Source organism: Eretmochelys imbricata, chromosome 9 (genome assembly GCF_965152235.1).
Source record: "Eretmochelys imbricata isolate rEreImb1 chromosome 9, rEreImb1.hap1, whole genome shotgun sequence".
Lineage (NCBI taxonomy): Eukaryota > Metazoa > Chordata > Testudines > Cheloniidae > Eretmochelys > Eretmochelys imbricata.
In genome coordinates this window covers 50,667,824-50,689,974 of record NC_135580.1, presented here as the reverse complement: position 1 = coordinate 50,689,974, position 22,151 = coordinate 50,667,824, and the positions used below count along the sequence as shown (strand labels likewise).

Sequence of the window (22,151 nt, the reverse complement as noted above, 5' to 3'; positions counted from 1 at the left end):
TGGAGCTGACTTGAGTCCCTGCTTCCTTGCAGGAGTTGCCATCAAGATCCCAATCGTCTGCGTAGTGCTGGAGGGGGGACCTGGGACGCTCAATGTAAGTACACGGGAGAGAAGGGGACGAGCGCAGCTTCCTCCTCCCAGACAGGTCAGACAGGAAGTCAGAACTGCTGGGCCTGGAAAAGCTAAAACCATGACTGCACCCAATGACTTCCAAATAACAAAGGAGCAAACACTGTGGGGATGGCTCCCCCTGGAAATCCCCAGTGCAGAGACAAGCCAAGAGAGCCATGTGTTAGGGAGCCTTCACTTAGCCTGAGTGGAGGAGGACTGCGGGGGTGGGGGAGTGGGGGTGGGCTCGAAGCCCATCAGTGGTGACAGATGCAGAGACGCCACCAATGGGGGACTGTGTGTAAGCTGTGGGTGCCTCGGGCCTGATGCAAAGCTCACTGGAGTTAACGAGAAGGCTCCCCTTGATTCAAGTGGATTTGGGTCAGCCCTTCTAGCTCTGCATCTCTGTGTTGCAGACAATCTACAATGCGATCACCAATGGCACCCCATGCGTGATAGTGGAGGGGTCCGGGCGTGTAGCTGATGTCATTGCACAGGTGGCCAATCTGCCTCTCCCAGAGATAACCATCTCCCTGATTCAGAAGGAACTGAGCATCCTCTTCCGGGACACCTATGAGCTCTTCACCGAGGGCAAGATCGTGGAGTGGACCAAAAAGGTGAGATGCTCACACCCCATCTGCTACTCTGGCTGACATTCCCCCGAGCACTCGGATAACAGGGGAGGGCAATGCGTCACCCCTCCTGGGATCTGCAGTTACCACACAAGCCACTGAGGAGTGGGACCCCATGTGTGATGCTGGGGAAGTGTTCCAGACCTTAGCTATGCACCCCACTGTTGGGAGGGAGGGAGCCTGTGTCCTGTACTCACCACTCACCCTGGATGCACCTACAAACCCCATCATTTGTGTGTGCAAGCGGACATCTGTGTGAGCAAAGTGACTACGTGCACTGTGCAAATTGTCCAGAGGATGAAAGGTGAGTGTGCCTAGAGAGGGCAGGAGCGTTTCTGGGGACAAGAACACACGGGGTAAAATCCTGGTCCCACTGCAGCCAGGGGAAGTTTTGCCATCAACTCCAATGGGGCCACGATTTAACCTGCAGTCTTCTAGCAAGCAGCGGGCTGTCTGTGCATTCCAAGGACAGGGACTCGGTCTGCAGTTTGGTGGCTGGGACAGAAGTCATAGAATTAACCTCCAATGGGCTGGGAGGGGTAACAGGTGTCCAGGGCAGATGGGGATTTAACGTCAAATGGGCCATAAGGGGCCACAGATCGCAAGGCAGGAGCAGGGTATTAACTGAACTGGGCGGTCCAGCCAGGATCTTCAGGAAGAGCATTAACCTCACGTGAGCTGGGTGGCACGGCAAGGGATGCTGCTGCTGCAGGACATCTGATCCTCTGCCATTCCTTGCAGATCCAAGACATAGTGCGGAGCAGGCAGCTCCTGACCATCTTCCGGGAGGGCAAAGATGGCCAGCAAGATGTGGACGTGGCCATTCTTCAGGCACTGCTCAAAGGTGAGGGGCGGGGAAGGTGTTACCTGGCTCTGCTCTGGAGACTGGTGGGCATGTGCCTGCCACCAGGCGTCAGGATGCTGCCAGTTCACACCAGAGCTGGCCATGGGCTCACCAGTGCTTGAGCTGCTCCTTAGTGGCCGCGGTACTGAGTGCACCGGTTGTCACTCCCTGGTGCAGTGTCTCTGGGCTGTGTGGGGGAGAGTGAGGTATATGCAGAGGAAAGGGATGTGTGGACAGATGTTGGCTGCGTGTGTGTTCTCCCTGCGTGCAGTCCCAGCTCTGCGCAGAAAGCTGGCACCGCAGAACTCGAGCCAACCGCCCAATGACCACAAAATCCATTAAGGTACGAAGGCACCAGGCCAAGTTTATTGTCAACAAGCACAGTACTAGTATCCCGCAAACTCTACTGGACCACTAATACATGTATGCCTGTAACAATGGACCAGCTCAGTGAACAGCGGGACTTTCCATTCCTCCCTGGGCTAAACAAAAACACTCCCTCTAAAATACATCTTTATATCCTAATACAAACAAGTTAGTACTGCCCCTCTAACATAGTTAGTTACTGCCCCCTAGTTATTACCCATCACCTTTTACATGTTGCTTCAATAAAAACATCTCTATTACGTGCTGTCCTGACCGTATCTTTTAAAAGGGGACAGTGTGTTCCTGTTTTCCTTGGGGAACGTTTTTGTACCATCCTTAATATTGGGATGTTCTGGTACCACCCTTCTGGAATGTGTCTGAGTGAGTGCTCTGTGCCTAGCACCTCTTAGGAACGTGTGTTTTTGTAATATCAGCCCTGTTCTTGCCAAATTCTGTGAGCAGGGCTGGCCTCTAGCTCACAGTCTAATTTTTGCTTTATATCAGCAAAGTTTTGACTGCTACTATAGCCCAGGCCTCATACCAGGCCTCTAATACAAGAGTTTGTGTCTCAGGCTCTCTTCCTACTACAGGATGGAGCAGGGATGTTGTCAATTAATTTCCCAAGTGTTTTCACTGAGCATGACCAAAGAGCATCTGTCCCTGTGGGGTGCTGCTGCGTCTTGCCCCACATGAGGCGCTGTTTCACCATTTCACCAGAGGAAGGCTGTGAGGTGCTTTGAGATGCTTTGGCACTGTCTGAATGGAAGACATTTGCCCGGTAGTTATCTAGTGCCATGCACAGATCATCCAGCCCTTGCTCTCTGCCTTTTGCTCACTCAGACCCAGGGGAACGTGTGACCCTGCTTTTGGAGGGATCGCTGTTAAAACAACCACTGATCTATCACGAGACAATCGACACTCTTTCATGCTCTTCTGCTGGTCAGAAGAGTCCCCCCTGTGTATCCCACATGAGGGCAGAGTCAACCAATGTCTCTGCCCTTTCCCTTTTGGCTCATCGTCGTTGGTTACTTCACTGGCAGGGGGACATCCTGCTCCAGTGTCTGTGGGGATCCAAGCAGCTCCTTCTCAGGCCAGTTCCCATAATGCTCTTCCAGTTGGTCTCTACTGTTTCTTAAGCTGGTAGCTCTTCAGGGCAGGGATAAGGAGAGAACTCCTGGCACATTGTCACAGGCCATAGTGCTCTACCAGTCCCCACCGCTCAGAACAAAGCAACTGTGCTGTTTCTGCTCTGCACGTGCGCTGGATTCCCATCCAGAAATCCCACACCCATAGGATGTGTGGGGCAGGCAGAGAGACGTAGCGGCTTGGTGAATGGCTCGCAACAGACCAAGAGGGCAGGAGCCCAGGAGCCGTGGCAATGGAAGAGCCAATATGGGATGTCTTCTGGTGTCTTTCTCCCAGGGTTCATTGGCCTCCCTTGCCCCTGGCCCATTGTGCTCACTGGGGTGTGCTATGGGCAGGCTGCTCTGCTCAGTTGGCTGGTTCTCCATCAAGGGGCCTGGCTCTGGATATTGCTTTTCTGGGGGTGGTAAGAATGATGTGGCCATCCCGGCCCAGCCTTGGAGTTCACTCTGTTGTATGTGCCTTTGGCTGCAGCCTCCCGAAACCGCGATCACTTTGGCCACGAGAACTGGGACCACCAGCTGAAGCTGGCAGTGGCCTGGAACAGGGTGGACATTGCTCGCAGTGAAATCTTCACAGATGACCATGAATGGAAGGTGAGATGCACTTGGCCGTGCCTGTCCTTCAGCAGCAAGTGGGGAGCGGAGGGTCTGATTTTCAGGTACTCTCCAAGACTTTAAGGCCAGAAGGGATCATCATGACCATCTAGTGTGACCTCCTGCACATCGCAGGCCACACGATCTCTCCCTCCCACTCCTATAGTAGCCCCGAAACCTCTGGCTGAGTTACTGACGTCCTCAAATCTTGATTTAAAGGCTTCAAGTTACAGAGACTCCCACATTTACACTAGTTCAAACCAGCAAGTGACCTATACCCCAGGCTGCAGAAGGCAAAAAGCCCCCAAGGTCTCTGCCCTGGTGCAGGGATGGAGGGGTGGGATCTAAGGGGGGCTTTATGTCACCTTTGCCTCCCTCCTGTTCTGGAGCCAAGGCCAGTCAGGATGCTGGTGCAGGGCTGCCTGCTCTAATGTACGCTCTGCTTTTCCTATCTCCTGACTGCTCTGAAGCGCAGAGACTAGCCCTACTGCAATACGTGCCAGCCACACCTCCAGAGCAGGGCTACTACAGGGCCTTGTATGCTGGCCAAGGAGCCCCCTGCATAGGGAGCATTCTCAGGGGGTCAATTTCTACCTGCTTTAAGGCCTTCTTATGTTGTCAGAAGCAGCTACTCTGTTTAAACCTTGTAGATGTGAGTCTGAACTACAGATGGGGAACCCAGGATTCAGTACTTGGTAATGCCCTGTTTTTCCATAGATAAGCCCCTTCGTTTTCAGTTTAAACAGATTTTTACAGAAAAAAATCCTGGGTTTTACAAAAAGTATTATTTGTTTTTTCCAATTTGCACCCTACTTTTGTATCATTCAAATATATAAAAAATAACTTGTTTTATTAGGAAAATACCAGTACATTGCATGAGATATATGTATTACAAGAATACATTATTCTGTGTGTATATGCAAAGCTGCCCGTTGAAGTAAGTCTATGTGTTGGTCTACAAGATACACACAATAAACAGTCACGCACACAAGCTCTGAAGTACGCGTGCGCGCATCTGAACATACGATTGAAACACACGCCCACCACAAACACATGTCAAGCTGTTAGTAGACAACGGTTTAAAGATCTGATACACAACAACGGGAAGAAAATGAAAATCTGTATCAGACTACGTTTCGGAACACAAGGAAGGATTCAAACGTTTTAAAAAAACAAAAACAGGAGAAAAGGATGAAGTTGAGCGTATGCACCTCAAATGGTCTGGCCCAATTATTAAATGTAAATCTTTATAGGCTAATAGTTCTAAGTCTACAACGGTAAACTGTTTATTCAAATGAAAAGTTTTATTTGGGGATTATAGGTAAGGCTAAGAAAAATTCACAGAAGCCCGTGACCTGTCTCTGACTTTTACTAAAAATTTCCATGATAAAATGGAAAGGGTCTGGGCAGCTGTGGGGTGGCTGGGAGCTCTCCCCCTCGCCCCCCCCCCACTGGTGGGGGCTCAGAGCTCCAGGGTCCCCCTGCCACCAGCGGTGGAGGGAAGCTGCAGCGTCCTCCTGCCCACTCCCGAGGGAGCTGTGGGAATCCCCCTGCCCTGCCATGGCGGCCAGGGAGCAGCCGGGGTCCTTCTGCCCTGTGGCGGTGACGGGGTGCTGCGGGGGTCCCTCTGCCTCATGGCGATGGCTGGGAGCTGCAGGGTACCCCCCTGCGTGCAGTGGCAGTTGGGAGCTGCAGGGTACCCCCTCTGTCCATGGCTGAGAGCTTGGGGGCCCTGCCGCCTCAGGCAGTGGGGGTACCTCACAGCTTCCTGCCGCTGTGGGAAGCGGCAGTACCCTGCAGCTCCCAGCCACCAGGACTGAAGTCACGGAGGTCTGTGGAAGTCATGGATTCCATGAATTCCACGACCTCCGGGACAAAACCGTAGCCTTAATTAGAGATATATTGTTTTCTTAAACTCAGAGGTGGCATTGTGTTTTGAGTTCTGTTTTAGTTCTGCAGCAAACCACATTGAATTCCATTCGTCAAAGCATTAATCTATGGATTATTTTTCTCCCCGTCCTTCCGCCCACCAAAATAAACCCCAGTATTTACCCAGAAAAAGTATCAATAGTTTTTTCCACCGATTTTCACCTGTTTTTGTTGTTGTAGTAATAAACACTGATAAATTCCCAGGAAAAAGAAAACGAAGGGCCCTATCCATAGATCTAATAGCAACCTGCTCAGGCCAAAAATTTGACCGGCCTTTAAATGCTGACTGGGCAAAGAATGTATTCTAGAGTCTGAATAGCTGTCTTTTAGAAATAAGTTACCACTCCACTGCCAAGAAATCTGTTGCAGATGCTGCCGTCCTTTTGCGCACTCAGTTATTATGTGCATCACAAGTCTGCTGGATGCATGGCTCCGCTCCCTGAGCTGTGCATTTTCCCGCTGACGTACTCAGCAGTGTCACAACATTCAAGTGGAGAGAAGTGGGGCCGGAAAAGCAAAGCCAGCTCCACTCTCACGCACCTGTTTTTCAATCTGATTGCACAGAAGCTAGGGGTGGGAAAAATTGCGTCTTCCCTTTAATTTATCTGACTCCACTGGAACTTTGAAGTAGTTTACAGAAGTTGACGTGTTGGCAAATATTTTGTCGGAAGGCTTCAGCTGCCCAGTGGGACCCAAGAGATGGGAGCAGGGCTGGCCAGGAATTCAGAATTCCGTTCTGCAAAAATGTTGAGGTTTTGAAATCTGTTTTCATTCCGCATTGGAACAAACCCGAGACCTTTTGACATTTTTCATGAAAAAACATGAGACAGAGAGCGACCAAGTGCCCAGAATAGTTAAGACATGGGATATTGGAGATCCAGATTCAAGTCCCTGCTCTGAATAAGGCAGAGGAGGGACTTAAATTTGGATCTCCTACATCCCAGATGAGTGCCCTACTCACCAGGTTTTCTGGGTTGAACCAGAAATTCCATCCTAGCTGTGAGGAACCTCCCTTACGCAAGTTCCGTCGAAACCCATACATTCCTGCAAAAAAATTTGATTTTGATGCTTTGGCATTTCCTGATGAGAAACCCATCAAACAGAAATTCCTGACCAGCTGTAGGTGTATGTACCACTCCACGTGTCTGGAGACAAGCAGTGGTTAAACAGAGGACACACACACACATACCTGAAAACAAAACGTGAGGGTGGCATGAGTTTCTCCATGGAAACATCCAAAGTTGCATGACAAGACGCGTCAGAGAATTATAGGGACTCCCATCTCAGCCACTGAAGAACCAAAAGCCAGGAAAGCAGAGTTCCAGAGTGCCAAACCTTCTGACCACAGAAGCACGGCCACTCGTAGGTCTAATGTCCTGCCAGGGTGGATGGCCACTACAGAGCCCCTATAGCTAGAGGATGCCATGCTCTACCAAAAGCACCACAGCCTGCAACCCCTGTGCACGCTACCTCACAGCACGTACTGACCTGAGGAGTCCCATTGAATTTGGCGGGTTTGCACATGGGAGGGGTATTACTTGGCGTGAGTAAGGCTGAAAGGATCTGGCCCCGAGGAGGGGAAATACCTGGCCAGCTGTAATACCCAGTACAGATGGGATCAGGGCTGGGTCACACAGGCAGCTGATCCTGCCAGGGCCCCAGGTCGGGAAAGACGGGCAGAAAGAAAGTACTCCTCTCCTAGGGGGAGGGGAGGAAGACCGGAGGGAGCTGGTCAGCCCCACACCACTGGATTCTGGGCAGGGAAGGGGATGAGAGCGCTGCCTAGCTGCTGTCCGAGTGGGGCAGAGCAGCCCCAGAGCCACGGCTGCTCTGAGAGGAGGGGAGAGGAGCAGGTGGCCAGTGACCCAGGGCAGAGGAGGAGCAGAGCTCTGCCCAAGGGGGCAAAACTACTTTGCTTTACTGCGGGCAGTGGAGACGTGAGCTGTGCATGGCTTGTGTCGACCTGTCCATGCCCTCCCCTGTCTTGCTGCCTCCCCTGCTGGCTGCTTCCTCTGCTCCAGCGACCCCTGCCCAGGCTTGCTGCGGTGCCCCATGCCCGCTGCCGGCTTTGGCACCCTGCCCTTCCCCTGGGACTAATCAGCAGAGCGGCGTCACTCAATGACAGCGCTGTCTCTGGCCTGCCAGCCTGCAGATCTGCACCCCGTGATGGCCGCCGCCCTGATCGCCAACAAGCCGGACTTCGTGAAGCTGTTCCTGGAGCAGGGCGTGCACCTGAAGGAGTTCGTCACCTGGGACACCCTGATCTACCTCTACGAGAACATGGCGCCCTCCAGCCTCTTCCACAGCAAGCTGCAGAAGGTGCTGGTGGAGGAAAAGGAGCGCTCGGCCTTCTCCAAGGTGCCAAAGATCCAACTGCACCATGTGTCCCAGGTGCTGAGGGAGCTGCTGGGCAACTCCACGCAGCCGCTGTACCCGAAGCCCAAGCATGCTGAGCGGCACCGGCTCTCCATCGCCGTCCCGCATATCAAGCTCAACGTACGAGTCTCCGTGCGCTAGGGCAGGGAGCGAGGGGAGGGGGAGCTGAGGGGGGTATACCTGCTGGGAGAGGACACCAGCTGGCGAGGCCAGAACTGCGGCCAGGTTTCAAACCGGGCACCTGAGCAATCCCTGCACTGGCCAGCATCTGAGAAACCCCAGCCGTGGGACATCCAACTGAAGGCTCAGGGAGATCTGCACTGGTGGGAGTGTATCAATGTGCCTCCAACCAGGGCTGACCCCTAATGCCACACTGGTGCAAAGGAGGGCTCGTGATGGCACAGCTCTCCGATCCATTATCAGGTTGGCATGGTATAACTATGCCTACCTGGACCCGGGCCATGTATGGCCCACAGGAGCTGGCCCTGGGATAGGTACATTGGTGTAGCTCCACTGGTGTAAACTGCCCTGCTCTAGACAAGCCCTTGTATTTGTTTGGTTGTTCCTCTCCAGGTAAACGCAGGTTTAAATTCCTGTAAAATTCCCTCCTCAGCTCAAGTGGGTTCCTCTGAGTCCCCACCGGAATCACCTGAAAGCCAAACATGGCCGTTGTAGGCAGATCATTGACAGGCCCTTTCCTGGAGCCTGATTCCCATGGCCTTCCTCCTTGCACAGCGGGTTAATCATGACACACCCTTCTGTAGCAGTAGCATGTCCCACCCACATGGCACTGCTGTCCCCGTCCCGACAAGGGGCAGGGCAGGGGAGACCCTCTAAGTCAGGTGTTCCTGGCTCCACGCACTTGGGAAACCCCAGGTGTTTACAGGACAAGTACACGGGGCTGGGGCGGGGAGACCCTGGTAGCTACAGAGGAAACTTGCCAGCAGATTTCCTCACGTCGTTTCCCCAAATGCCTGGCTCCCCTGCTTTTCTGCATGTATTAGTGCAGGGCCTCACGGTGTGAGCTGGGAGTTGCACAGAGCAGCTGCCACAAGCTGAGAGAGCAAGTTAGCTAGCTGCCCCTGCAGTGACACCAGATCGCTGGTCCCTGTCACCAGGTCTCTCCTTTCTCCATGGCCTGCAGCCTTCCTGCCCCCTTACCAGGGCTCTGGTTTGCTGTTCCAATGGGGTGCTCCTGAGCGAGCGTCAGTTCTTTGCAAAGTCTTGGTCTAACTCTGCCATCCTCCCCAGGTGCAGGGCGTGAGTCTCCGCTCCCTCTACAAGCGCTCAGTCGGCCAGGTCACCTTCACCATGGACCCGGTCAGGGACCTCCTCATTTGGGCTATTGTCCAGAGTCGCAAGGAGCTGGCTGAAATCATCTGGGCCCAGGTACGAGGACCCTTCCCAACAACTCCCTGAGGTCACTGTTAACAACAATAGAGTTGAACCCAGGTCCTTCAGTGCTGACCACCTGTGTCTGCCACATCAGCCCATGGACTCCCAGCTCCAGCAACACCGCTTCCCTCCTGTGCAAGTTTGGGGCCCATTGCTACTCATCCCACACTGTCGTCACCACCCCATGCTTGTGACCTAGTGCAGAAGGGCCGGGGTCTGTAGGGGAGGGCAGAATCAGCTGGGCTCATGCCTCCTTCTTGTAAGAGCAAGGGCAAAAGGCTGTCTCTGAACCCACCACCATCTGCAGCTTTGGCAGAGGCATGCCAGGATCACGTTGCCTCCATCAAACCAAGTAGCTGTCGGTCCCCGTTAGGACGAGGGGGACCCATATCTTCCGGCGCTGGGTGGTTACAGCTCATCAGCTTGGGTCTGGCCAGGAAATTAATGTCCTGGGCCTAGACCTTTTCCACCCACAGTCCACAGGAGGGCCAGCCAGGTTGTCCCACGATGCCCCATGAAAGCGAGCACAGAGCCGCACAGTGAGTTGGGGTGCTAGGACCCACAGGATATGTGCCCAGATGTCTCTCCAGTGGGCCCAGCGCCAGTGCAGGGAGTAATGGCAGCATGCGGCCGCGCCTGCTGCTCGGCACTGTGCCCAGGCTCTCTGGAGCTAGGCCAAGGCACAAGATAGCTTAGCTCGAGAGCCCACAGCAGTGGAGGCCCTTACCTGAGAGCTGTAGCAAGGGCAAGTCTCGTACCCGGAGCAGCCACTAGAAGGGGACAGAGCGCCCCCCTCTCCCAGCCTGGGTTGTGTTACTAGTGCAGCAGCTGCACGTAGAACTGGCCAGGGCCATCAGGAACAGCGAGCTGTAGGCCTTAGGGAGAGATCCCTTCCCAGCAGGCAGCGTGGGTGGTGGTGCCATGTCCTGGGCCAGCTCAGGGTGCTCCCAGTTCCCTGGGCAGGAAGGGAGGAGGTGCTGGGATGCTCATGGACAGGGCAAGGGGTGTGTGGAGGGTTTCCTGTGCTGAAGAAGCTCTGGCCAGGAAAGAGCATCCCTTTAAATGACAAACCACTGCAGCATTCCCCAGCAATGGTCCAAAGACCTGGGCAGCTCTAGGGCATGGCAGCACCTGGCCCCAGTGTGGGGGGTACACTGCAGCCTGGGCAGGGGCTGGAATTACCTGTCTAGCCAGGAGCCCCATTTGCCATCACTTCCAGCCCTGCTTTGTAATGCTGGCCTTTCTCTGTGGCGCTCAGCCTGGGACTGCCCACTCCTCTCCCTCCAGCAGACACATGGGGCTCTACTGGCTTCCAGGATGGGAGTTCCCTGTTCTTGCTAATCTGTCCCCTGCTTTCTCAGAGCCAGGACTGCATTGCGGGGGCTCTGGCCTGCAGCAAGATCCTGAAGGAGCTGTCCAAGGAGGAGGACGACACGGACAGCATGGAGGAAATGCTGACCCTGGCAGAGGAGTATGAGCACCGAGCCATTGGTGAGCGTTGTTACCATATGCCATGCCCGCTCCACGCGGTGATCTGTTCCCCACTAGTGGGGGGTCCTTTAGCTCAGGCAGCTGCAGCTCATGTATCTAGATCCAGAGATCCCAGGATCAATCTCTGCTCCCAACAACTCACCAGCGACAACAGTGTTGCACTATCGGCCCCTCCTTCTGTCTGGAGCCGCTGCTCTTTTTCCTGAGTCCGTTCCTGGTCCCTCCCTGGTTCCGACTGGCATCAGGCACCGCCCCTCCCTCTGGCTGGGGACAATGGCTGGTGATTTCCGACGACAAATGTCGCTCCACAGTCCAGATGCCAGGCAGGGCAAGGTGGGATCTGGTGGGCCTTGACTATTCCAGTGCCGTGTACTGGTGCCAGATACCCCCTGGCTAGGAGCAGATACCCCCGGTACACAGAGGTGGATAGTTATTTCCTGGGCATCTGCGAGACAAAGCCATGCTTGGCTGGCTGGCCTTAGGGACATGGTGGGTGCTGTACCTGGACCAGGGTGTTTGGTACACACATATGGGGCTCGGGCCATTTGTTTGGAAAGTTGTTGCTTGGGGGCTGGGAACTGTGTCTGGTGCCGGGTAGGAGAGGCTGGAGCGGAGGCCACAGTGCAACATAATGGCTGGGCCTGTGAAGAGTGCTGGGCTCAGAGGTCAGCAGGAATCTGTTCAGAGCACAGCTGGACATGCCATGACAGAGTAGACTAACTCCAGAGATGGATCTCCAGCCTAGCAGGTGCACAAAGCCTGCATCTGAAGCTTGGGCCAACGCAGGGCCCTGAAAAGGACAGGAAGCTCTGGGGCCGGGCTGAATGGCGCTGCCTCTGGCCCCATCCCCAGGAACGGCCTGTCTCCTCCGCGGCGCAGGGCTCGATCCACGCTGGGCACTAGCCTCTCTTTGGCCCATTGCCCACGTGTGGCTCTGCTCTCTGCCCTGCTAGGCGTGTTCACAGAGTGTTACCGCAAGGACGAGGAGAGAGCCCAGAAGCTCCTTATCCGAGTCTCGGAAGCCTGGGGCAAAACCACCTGCTTACAGCTGGCGCTGGAGGCCAAGAACATGAATTTTGTGTCCCACGGAGGCATCCAGGTGTGTTTCCAGGCTGGGAGGAGGCACCCACCTCTTCCCTGTCCCATGCTAGGGCCCAGTATCCCGCTTCCTAGGTGTGGGGCTCAAAGGAGGGCACGCCACTGCCAGGGCTTTGTGTTGGCTCCCCCAGCACCGTCTCCCGCTGCCTGAGCTTGGCCAGGGGAGCATGTCTGGCAGCTCAGGTTCCACCAGATGTCCTGTTCCCATGGCACCCTGTTGCTCTGAGTGTACCTGCACCCATTGCCTGCATCGATCCTGTGCCATGCTGCCTGGAAAGGGCCGAGCCCATGAACCTGTTCTCGAAGAGAGAGGGGACGTGCTGTGGCATATGGGCTCCCTGCACACCAGTGCTTCCCCACAGGAGCTCGCACACGCTCTCAGGTTGCCCTGAATGCCCCGCCCCTGCACTCACTGGCTGCCCACATTGTTTCATTGCCCGCAGTCCATTTCCTCTGCTCTTTGGTGGCCACTCACTGATCCTCGGCCACACGGGGTCCCTGTGCACCATCCAGACTAGTGAACTACTCAGCAAACCAACCTCTGCCAGCTTCCATCTGGCACAGCTGTGGGCAGGCCCTGGGTTGTTCACTGAGCCCTCTATGTGAGGGGTGTGGATCTGGCCAGGGGTGGGGTGGGACACGGCAACATTTCTGTTTGGGATCAGCAAGGCTGGAGCTAGGGGTGAAGGGGGGCGCTCTGGGCTCCATATGAGCTTGATTTCCTTCCTCTGCCGCACCCAGGCCTTTCTGACCAAAGTCTGGTGGGGGAAGCTGTGCGTGGACAACGGGCTCTGGAGGGTGATCCTGTGCATGGTGTTCTTCCCCCTCATCTACACCAGCTTCATCACCTTCAGGTACCACCAGGGCTCCCAGGATGGAGCTGGCACGTGGCCCTGGCCCTAGCTGCCGTGCGCTGCTGGGAGTCGGACTGTAGGACTCGCATTCCCTGACTGCAGAGTGCTTGCCTCCCTCCTTTGCCTCTCCCCTGTGCCACTGCGGCATCCTCGGGCTGGCCACTGGTGTAAATAGTTCTCCCACTGCCATGGGTGGCGCGTGAACTGCCCATTCAGGGAGGCTAGCCCTGGCCCTGCCCCTTCTGCCTGTGGTCCCGCCCTCCACCACACCCTTCCCCTGCGAGAGCCCCCCACCATGGCCACCGCCCCCCCCTCCTCCCGCTGCAGCTCAAGGCTGCCTGAGCACCCCCAGCCCCAGAGTTCCGGGCAGGCTGGCTCAGCACCCACAGCCCCAGCATGCCAGGCAGGCTGCCCCAGTGCCAGGCAGCCCGAGCACTGGCTCCAGCTGCCTTGAGTCCAGGGCCACAGGCCGGCCCACCCTAGCCCCAGCCCAGGCCAGGGGGAAGAGCGGGAAGCAGGAGGGGGTCTCAGGGTGGAGCGAGGGCAGGGCCACACCTGGCTTTTTGGGGAGGCTCAGCCTCCTGTGGCCTGCGATACCCACCACCCATGCCCGCTGCCATCCAACACTGCACTGCTCGTGCCCCGGCAGCCTAGCTGATCTACTCCGTGGGAGAAATGGCCCAGCCCTTGGAGCTCACCGAGCTCTGTTGTGCCAGCTAGCAGCAGCAATCCTGTCCTGCTGTCAGCTTCAGCCAGCTTACCCGGGAACGTGATCCCAGCCGGCCAGCACAGGCCTGGGGGCACTGGTGAGCCTTGGGGGCAGCCAGGACACTCTGTCAGAGCTGGGCTCTTTCCTCGCAGCAGCTGCCCCAACATCTTCCTGGGCATGGCATTGCTTGGCCTAGCAAGCTGCGATGGGAGAATATGAGGGGTCTTAAAGCACAGTATAATGAGAGTAATAGCAGTCCTGGGCCAGGCAAACCTTCCCGTCCCCGAGGGGCTGGGGAGAGTCCCAGGGTTCCCTAGCTGCACTATAACTGCTCAGAGCAAGGCCTCTCCCGGTTAGTCCTACTCAGCTGCGTCCAGCTCCCCTCTAACAGCTGAGTCAGCTGTTCCTTCCTGCTTCCTTCCCCCATGCAGGGAGAAGAGGCTGCAGCCCATGAGCTGCCTGACACGCACCCACGCCTTCTTCACAGCCCCCGTCGTCATCTTCCACCTGAACATCCTCTCCTACTTCAGCTTCCTCTGGCTCTTCGCCTACATCCTGATGATCGACTTCCAGGCGACGCCGTCCTGGCGGGAGTACATCATCTATTTTTGGCTCTTTTCCCTGGTGTGCGAGGAGACCCGCCAGGTACGGGGTGGGCTCAGCAAAGGCGTGGGGGGCAGGGGAGATGGTGGTGATGCTGCAATCCAGGCTCTGCCGGGCCTCTCTCCCAGTCAGCCAGGGCTGCCCGCCCCAGGGTCTCTCGGAAGGGCAGCAGGCAGCAGCTGTTCCTGTTTTCTCACTGCTGTGTGTGCTCCCACAACAGTCCCATCACCTATGCCAGCCAAATGGGGCTGTCGCACCTGTCAGTTGGCCACACACTCACTCGCGCGCTCTCACATGCCACGCTCACAGGGTTCACGCCAGATGGGCCCTTCGGACCATCTAGTCTGGCAGGGCCGGCCTTAGGGAAATTGTCACCCTGGGTGAACTTGTATTTTGGCACCTCTGACCCCTGTGGATGCAGTGCCCCCCATCCCCTCTGGCTCCTGTGGGTGCCCCCCCGCCATTGCCCCTGGCCTCCACGTGCTCTCCAGACTCCCCAGTCCCCTGCGCCCCACCCCCTGCGCCCACATGGGGAAAGTGACCTGGATGCACAGAGCGGCTGGCCTTGATGCTCGCTCCCCCCTTGAACGCTGCTTCTCCGCGCACCCCTCGGGGGCTGTGAGTGGGGAGTGACGTCAGGGGTTGTTCCCCACCTGGGCTGTGTAAAGGGAGGGCAGGAGAGCAGCAGCTCCTGATGCCTCACAGCACAGCCTGGGTGGGGAAAGTGACTTGGATGCAGGGAGCCCTGGCGTTGCTCCTCGCTCCCCGCCTTGCAGCCCCCTGGAACATAGGGAGGGCGAGCAGTATGTGTGTCACTGCTCTCCCCCCCCGCCCACGTTCCTCTGATGGGAGGAAGCAGGGAGACATCTGGGCACCTCCCCCGAGCCGTGCTCCCCTGCCAGCCAGGAGCAGTTTCTGACACTACACTGGCAGCGCACACCTCTGCACTCCCGCACGGCGCCCTCTGCACCATGGCGCCCCTGGGCAGTCACCCGGGTGGCCCACCCCTAAGGCTGGCCCTGTAGTCTGGCCTGCTGTACGTCATATACCAGAGAATTTCACCCAGCCACACCAGTGTCAAGCTCAGTCACTTGGGTCTGCACGCCTTTCGGGAAGATGTGCTTTAGTCAATCCGAGACAGCGAATCCACCACTTCCCATGGTAGTTTGTTCCCGCTTGGCCCTCTGGTGTTCTTCAGACATCATTCTGCCCTGGCGACTAATCTTCATTTAAAGTTACAGAGGTGCTCGGTGTTGGCAACACTTGGCTGTTTTATGTCCCGGCTGAAACCTCTGAAGAAGGTGGCAGAGCAGAAATATCAGCAGTACGGTCCGGTGCTTAGATGCCTTGGGCTAGCAAGCTGCGATGGGAAAAGATGAAGGGCCTGAAAGCACCATATAATGAGAGGCAAGAGCATCAGAAGCTCCCTAAAAGTGGCGGGGTCACCAGCACCCGAACCGTGGCCCTGCCTCCTGCACCCGCCCCTTCCCCCTGAGGCCCTGCCCCTTCTCCCCCGTCCTCGCATCACACCTTGCCCCAAGATCCCACTCCTGCGCTGCCTCTTCCCCCGATACCTCTCCACCCCCTCAGCCCCATCCCTCACCCTTTTGGCCAGTCTAAAGTGATGGGGCCATGGCCCCCTAGTCCCCCTCCCCCGATAAGAGTAACAGCAGCCCTAAACCAGAAAAAGCTGCCCCTCCTCAAGGGGCTGGGGAGAGTTTCCAGGGTTGGCACTGCAGCCCTAGCAGTCACCCAGTGGCCACAGGCCTGCGCTGGCAGGCTGGGAGCACATACCCAGGTAAGCTGGCTGAAGGTGGTATGGGTTCACCCTCTCTGTTCAAAACATGGGCCTTAGTTCCAATATGAATCAGTCTGGCTTCTGCTTCCAGCCATTGGTTCTTGTTCTGCCTTTTCCCCAAGATTAAAGAGCTCTTTAGCACCAAATATTTTCTCCCATGCTTACTAGAAAGCATTGAGGGCATAGGCCTAACCCAAGTCGGGGGAGAAAATTTTGGTATCTCCGGCGTTTCGTAGTCTGCCTCCACCTGTCGGCCCTATTTACCCTTCCAAATCCATGACATAGCGTGAGGGACTAACAGGGGTCCTTTGGCGATTTGTAGCGATTACAGAGAGAGTCACTGATATTCTGGGCTGATTGAACTGGAGGGATAGTTCAGGAGACCCCAGTACCCACAGAGAAAGTTGGTGGCATTCCCAAGGTTTTGTTTGAACTGCTCTTGTGGATACTTTTGGGCTGAGTCAGGGGAAGGAGGAGAAGTGCCCAAGATATTGAGACCTTCTTAAATGAAGGCACTAAGGCTCAGTACTGAAATAAGGAACTGGCAGCTTTATGGACCCAGGGGTATCTCCCAACAGCCTGTCCCACTGTGCTTTGAGTCCCCTGTAAAACCAAGCGTGGATATATTGGGGTGGTTCCAAGAGACCTGATCAGGAGCCTGGAGGGGATCTTCTCAGCACATGTGTGGATGGAATATTGCATCTTCCCACAGAAACTGTCCCATAACTGTAGCATAGATGAGAAGATGGGAAGACAGGGATTGTTTCTGTGGGAAGAGCTGTCCTTGTGTGTTTGTCCCAGAGCTAAGGTGAACCCAAGATCTGTTCTGTAACCCCGTGGGATGACAAAGAGCCATCGTCACCAGCAAGGATTCATAACTCACTGAGATGGAATCACAGAAAATGCCAGGTCCTTAGCTGGTGTCGATAGCACAAGTGCCCCTGACTTCTAGAGAGGTGGTCTATGTGACTTGAGTGGAGCTATGAGCCAGCTGAGAATCTGGCCCACTTCTCACAGCTAAGCAGTCAAGCCATGTTAGAAAGTGGGTTAGGAGAGCTCCAAAGTGCTCCAAGATGTGATACTGGAGATTATTTGCCCTTTCATTCCTCAGATCACTGAGAAATGATCTCAGGGTTTGGCCAAAAGGAAAACAGTAAGAATGAATCAGCCATGGGGGTGTATGCAAGGATCCTACCGGTCCCTTTGGAAATAACCGCAGTCAGATTCCCAGCCTCACTCCATTATACAAAAGAAGAGTTCTAGATCAGCCTCTCAAATGCACTCGCAAATATTTTACAGGACATCTAAGAACAGAACCTGCCACCTTCTTCAGAGGTTTAGGCCGGAACATAAAACAGCTAAGTGCTGCCAACACCAAGCGCCTCGGTAACTTTAAATGAAGTTTGGTCACCGGGGTAGAATGATGTCTGAAGAACACCAGAGGGCCCAGTCTCAGGGATTGTTGAGTATTCTCCTGGTGCCAAAATCACCATGGCAGGGAAATTCATTATCAATTGAAGCCCACTCCCCCATTTCCTCCCACCCCCTTGAAATCCAGCTCAGATTCCTGTTGGGGACCCAGCGCCACAATTGCTGTCTCAAGTGCATAGAAGCAGCCTATGTTCTGTTTATTGACATACCGAAACCACTTCTTTTCCTAACAGCTGTTCTATGACCCCGATGGCTTTGGGTTACTGAAAATGGCTTCCTTGTACTTCAGTGATTTCTGGAATAAACTGGATGTTTGCGCCATCTTGATCTTTATAACAGGGCTGACCTGCCGGTGAGTACGTGGGATTCTGTAGGACGGTATAAAACTGCTTCTTTGCTGGAGCTGCTGGAAAACCAGGGAGGGGAATTTGCAAAAGAGGTGGTTGGAATTTTTTCAATGTAACATCTACATTCAAAATTGGGATGAAACTTTTCATGGAAACGGGGATCATTTTGCCCAACTCCGCGCTGTCCTCAGGTGCTGTGTCACTCCGTCGGATAGGTTTTGTGCTGTATCTCTCTCTCAAATGGGACTCTCGGGGTATAGAATCATAGAATCATAGAATATCAGGGTTGGAAGGGACCCCTGAAGGTCATCTAGTCCAACCCCCTGCTCGAAGCAGGACCAATTCCCAGTTAAATCATCCCAGCCAGGGCTTTGTCAAGCCTGACCTTAAAAACTTCCAAGGAAGGAGATTCCACCACCTCCCTAGGCAACGCATTCCAGTGTTTCACCACCCTCTTAGTGAAAAAGTTTTTCCTAATATCCAATCTAAACCTCCCCCACTGCAACTTGAGGCCATTACTCCTCGTTCTGTCATCTGCTACCATTGAGAACAGTCTAGAGCCATCCTCTTTGAACCCCCTTTCAGGTAGTTGAAAGCAGCTATCAAATCCCCCCTCATTCTTCTCTTCTGCAGGCTAAACAATCCCAGCTCCCTCAGCCTCTCCTCATAAGTCATGTGTTCTAGACCCCTAATCATTTTTGTTGCCCTTCGCTGGACTCTCTCCAATTTATCCACATCCTTCTTGTAGTGTGGGGCCCAAAACTGGACACAGTACTCCAGATGAGGCCTCACCAATGTCGAATAGAGGGGGACGATCACATCCCTCGATCTGCTCGCTATGCCCCTACTTATACATCCCAAAATGCCATTGGCCTTCTTGGCAACAAGGGCACACTGCTGACTCATATCCAGCTTCTCGTCCACTGTCACCCCTAGGTCCTTTTCCGCAGAACTGCTGCCTAGCCATTCGGTCCCTAGTCTGTAGCGGTGCATTGGATTCTTCCGTCCTAAGTGCAGGACCCTGCACTTATCCTTATTGAACCTCATCAGATTTCTTTTGGCCCAATCCTCCAATTTGTCTAGGTCCTTCTGTATCCTATCCCTCCCCTCCAGCGTATCTACCACTCCTCCCAGTTTAGTATCGTCCGCAAATTTGCTGAGAGTGCAATCCACACCATCCTCCAGATCATTTATGAAGATATTGAACAAAACCGGCCCCAGGACCGACCTCTGGGGCACTCCACTTGACACCGGCTGCCAACTAGACATGGAGCCATTGATCACTACCCGTTGAGCCCGACAATCTAGCCAGCTTTCTACCCACCCTATAGTGCGTTCATCCAGCCCATACTTCCTTAACTTGCTGACAAGAATACTGTGGGTAGACTTATTTGTTCCCCAGAAAAGCAGGCTGTGAATTTTTCTGTTATAAAAAGGCAGTAACATTGGTTAAGCCAATGCACTGATATGTCTTCCTTTCCCCTGTCTGTGTCAGATGGATCCCATCCACTTTATATCCAGGACGGATCATATTGTCTCTGGCTTTTATTATTTTCTGCTTGCGGCTGATGCATATTTTCACAGTCAGTAAAACTCTGGGGCCCAAGATCATCATAGTGAAGAGAATGGTAAGAGCTACTCCCCCCTGCAGATGGCATGATGTCAGTAGGAGCAGAGTGGGGACTACATGTGATCCGGGTATCGGAGCTGTGCATGCCTTCGTTCTGGGAGAGGGTGTAATTCTCTGCACCTGATCTGTGGAGAGGAACCTTTTCACTCCTGCGTTGTCTCATGACTTTGCAGATGAAGGACGTCTTCTTCTTCCTCTTCCTCTTGGCTGTCTGGGTTGTGTCCTTTGGCGTAGCCAAGCAAGCTATCCTGACCCATAACGAGGAGCGTGTGGACTGGATCTTCCGGGGCGTCGTCTACCATTCCTACCTGACCATTTTTGGGCAGATCCCTTCCTACATCGATGGTACGGAACCCAGGGTTTCTCGCAGGCTCCTGGCTGGGCCATGGGATTTCCAAAGCCTTTGTTACAGTGCAGAGACACCCCTGTGCTGTTCTCGTATGGCTGAAACAGCTAGTCTCGTCCTGCCAGTGCGCAGGGGCTCCACGCAGCTCCGCGGCTTCCCAGCAGGAGTCCAGTAGCAGCTCGGCTCTGAGATTTTGACCCAGAACAGCAGAAAATGAGGCTCAGAGTGAAAGAATGAAATTGAAATAAAACATGAAAGACAGAGAGAGCGAGAAGGGCAGAGAGGAGTGAATCTGGGGCTGTGCCCAGAGCTGGTTTGCTGTGTCCTTTACCATGCACACCCTAGTTCAGACCAGCGTCACAGAAGGACATGAGCCCCTTCCCTACTTTCACACCACTCTGAGGAAGGAATTTTGTAGAAATAAACACAACGGGCCGGCGCATCCCTTCCGGGACACCTGCTTGATGCAGAGGCAACTCCCTCAAAGTCAATGGGCTAGATCGCGAGCTGGTATCAATTGGTCTAGGCCCACTGAAGCCAGTGGATCATTACACCCATCAAACTGATGTCATGGAGTGGAGACTTGGGCTCAGTGCTTGTGTCGAAGAGGGTGGCATGAGGGGTCACCAGAGACAGGAAAAACTAAAACTAAAGTGACCCTAAGAGCCTGATCCTGTGAGATGCTGAGCTCTCTCAGCTCTTGTTGCTGTCAGAGCATTGAGGGTGCTCAGCATCTTTAAGGATCAGGACCAACAGCAGCAGGGACCCTTGCCTGACTGTCTCTCTCCCAGCATTCTCCACTTCCTTCACAAATGCATCCCAAATAGTGTCTCCACCCACAGCTCTGCTGGCATGGGTGTGGTGGTGCCATTCATTAGTCATGCAGTCACATGACCATCACTGGTTTCCATGGAAATATTTGCGACTCCTGAAGGGGTTGCACATTTGCAGGGGAAGTGCCGGGTTTGCTATTAGTCATGTCTCTCCTCTTAAAGAGTTACTCTGACCCAGTCAGGCAGCAGAAACAACACCATGTGGCCAATCGCATGCTGTAAATGACAGCTAGAATAAAGCAGTGGGAGCCAGTCTGAGGATGGGAACTATGATTCCAAACGTACACGCACATGCAAAGGACAGTCTCCGGAATCGGGAATCCGGTGTGAATGACTCACCATTCTGAGAGAGGCCTGAATTCCGCTCATTGCCGGGTCAGCTCAACGCTGTTCTCCCAAGTCTAGTGGGTAACTCATCACTGATGAGTGACTGCACCTGGCAGCCTCGGGAGCGGAGCAGAGAAAAAAGCTCCAGCCGCTTTCCTACCCATGAGTAGCTGCTAAGAAACAACCAGTCAGTTACAAACATCTCTTGCTCCAGCGTCCTAGAGGCAGCTGGGTGCAGCTGCGCCATGCAGGGACTGAGTTTGAGTTCCCTACGGAACTCCCTGGCCTGGACGGGCAGGAACAAACTAGTGTTTGCTATTAAGATGGCTGCTATTAAGCCAGTCTGTTTAAGGTGGGCTGCTGGGTCCATGCAGAGCTGCCCAGAACAGCAGCATGTAACACACAGCTGGGACAATGACAGAGCCTGCCAATGTGAAACTCTGGTCTCTTCTCTCGCAGGGGTGAACTTCAATCTGGATCAGTGCAGCCCGAATGGAACAGACCCCTACAAGCCCAAGTGCCCCGAGAGCAATAAGGATAAGCGGCCTGTCTTCCCCGAATGGCTGACAGTCATCTTGCTCTGCCTGTATCTGCTCTTCACAAACATCCTCCTCCTCAACCTGCTCATCGCCATGTTCAAGTGAGTCCGACCCAGCACCGCCACCCCCTGCTCACTGCACCTGTGGGGGGCCATCGGGCGAAGAAAGGGTGAATTAATGCTATAGTAAATGGGGCGGGGGAGGTTTGCTCAGTGCTGGAGTAAATGGGTGTGGGGGGGACAGCATGCCAGGCATACCACTGCTCGGGGGCAAGCAGTATAGGGGCTTCAGCAGCGAGGCATTGCAGGCGCTAGCCCGGGTGGGTCCCAGGAACTGCTCAGACACACGGCTCAAGGCACTTGTCTATGTGGAGGGGGGTGGATTGGGGCCCCAAGTGCCCTGACCTGCCTGGGGGGTGGATGGACGGTCCCAGCTGCACTGGCGTTCCTGGGGAGGTGGATTGGGGATTCCCAGGTGCCCTGACCTGTCTGGGGGGTGCATTGGGGGCGCCAGGTGACCTGACCTGCCTGGGGGTGTGTGGATTGGGGGTCATGGGTGCCCTGACCAGCTTGAGAGGTGAATGTGGGGCCCCAGCTGCACTGGCCAGCACGCAGGCTAGCTCCCGGGCACACTGGCTCAGATGTCAGGTGACCTGCTCTAGATGCAAGCCTGAGGTACCAGCCAAAAGCCTGAGGAACCTGGTGCTTGTGAACTGGTTGGGTGCTGTGGTGCAGACACATTGGCAGGCCCCCAGGC

General features: G+C 54.8%; 1 protein-coding gene across 1 annotated transcript in view; it reads left to right on the top strand.

The window, feature by feature from the left end:
* TRPM2 (transient receptor potential cation channel subfamily M member 2) overlaps positions 1-22,151 on the top strand; it is a 47,477-nt gene that overhangs the window by 12,745 nt on the left and 12,581 nt on the right. The window contains exons 7-20 of the mRNA XM_077825530.1: positions 33-94; positions 525-725; positions 1,482-1,584; positions 3,568-3,689; positions 7,764-8,114; positions 9,246-9,383; positions 10,751-10,880; positions 11,834-11,979; positions 12,720-12,832; positions 13,973-14,186; positions 17,607-17,725; positions 19,216-19,348; positions 19,524-19,695; positions 21,316-21,496. Coding sequence (XP_077681656.1) covers positions 33-94; positions 525-725; positions 1,482-1,584; positions 3,568-3,689; positions 7,764-8,114; positions 9,246-9,383; positions 10,751-10,880; positions 11,834-11,979; positions 12,720-12,832; positions 13,973-14,186; positions 17,607-17,725; positions 19,216-19,348; positions 19,524-19,695; positions 21,316-21,496 — 2,185 coding nt within the window. The remainder of the gene's footprint in view (positions 1-32; positions 95-524; positions 726-1,481; positions 1,585-3,567; positions 3,690-7,763; positions 8,115-9,245; positions 9,384-10,750; positions 10,881-11,833; positions 11,980-12,719; positions 12,833-13,972; positions 14,187-17,606; positions 17,726-19,215; positions 19,349-19,523; positions 19,696-21,315; positions 21,497-22,151) is intronic.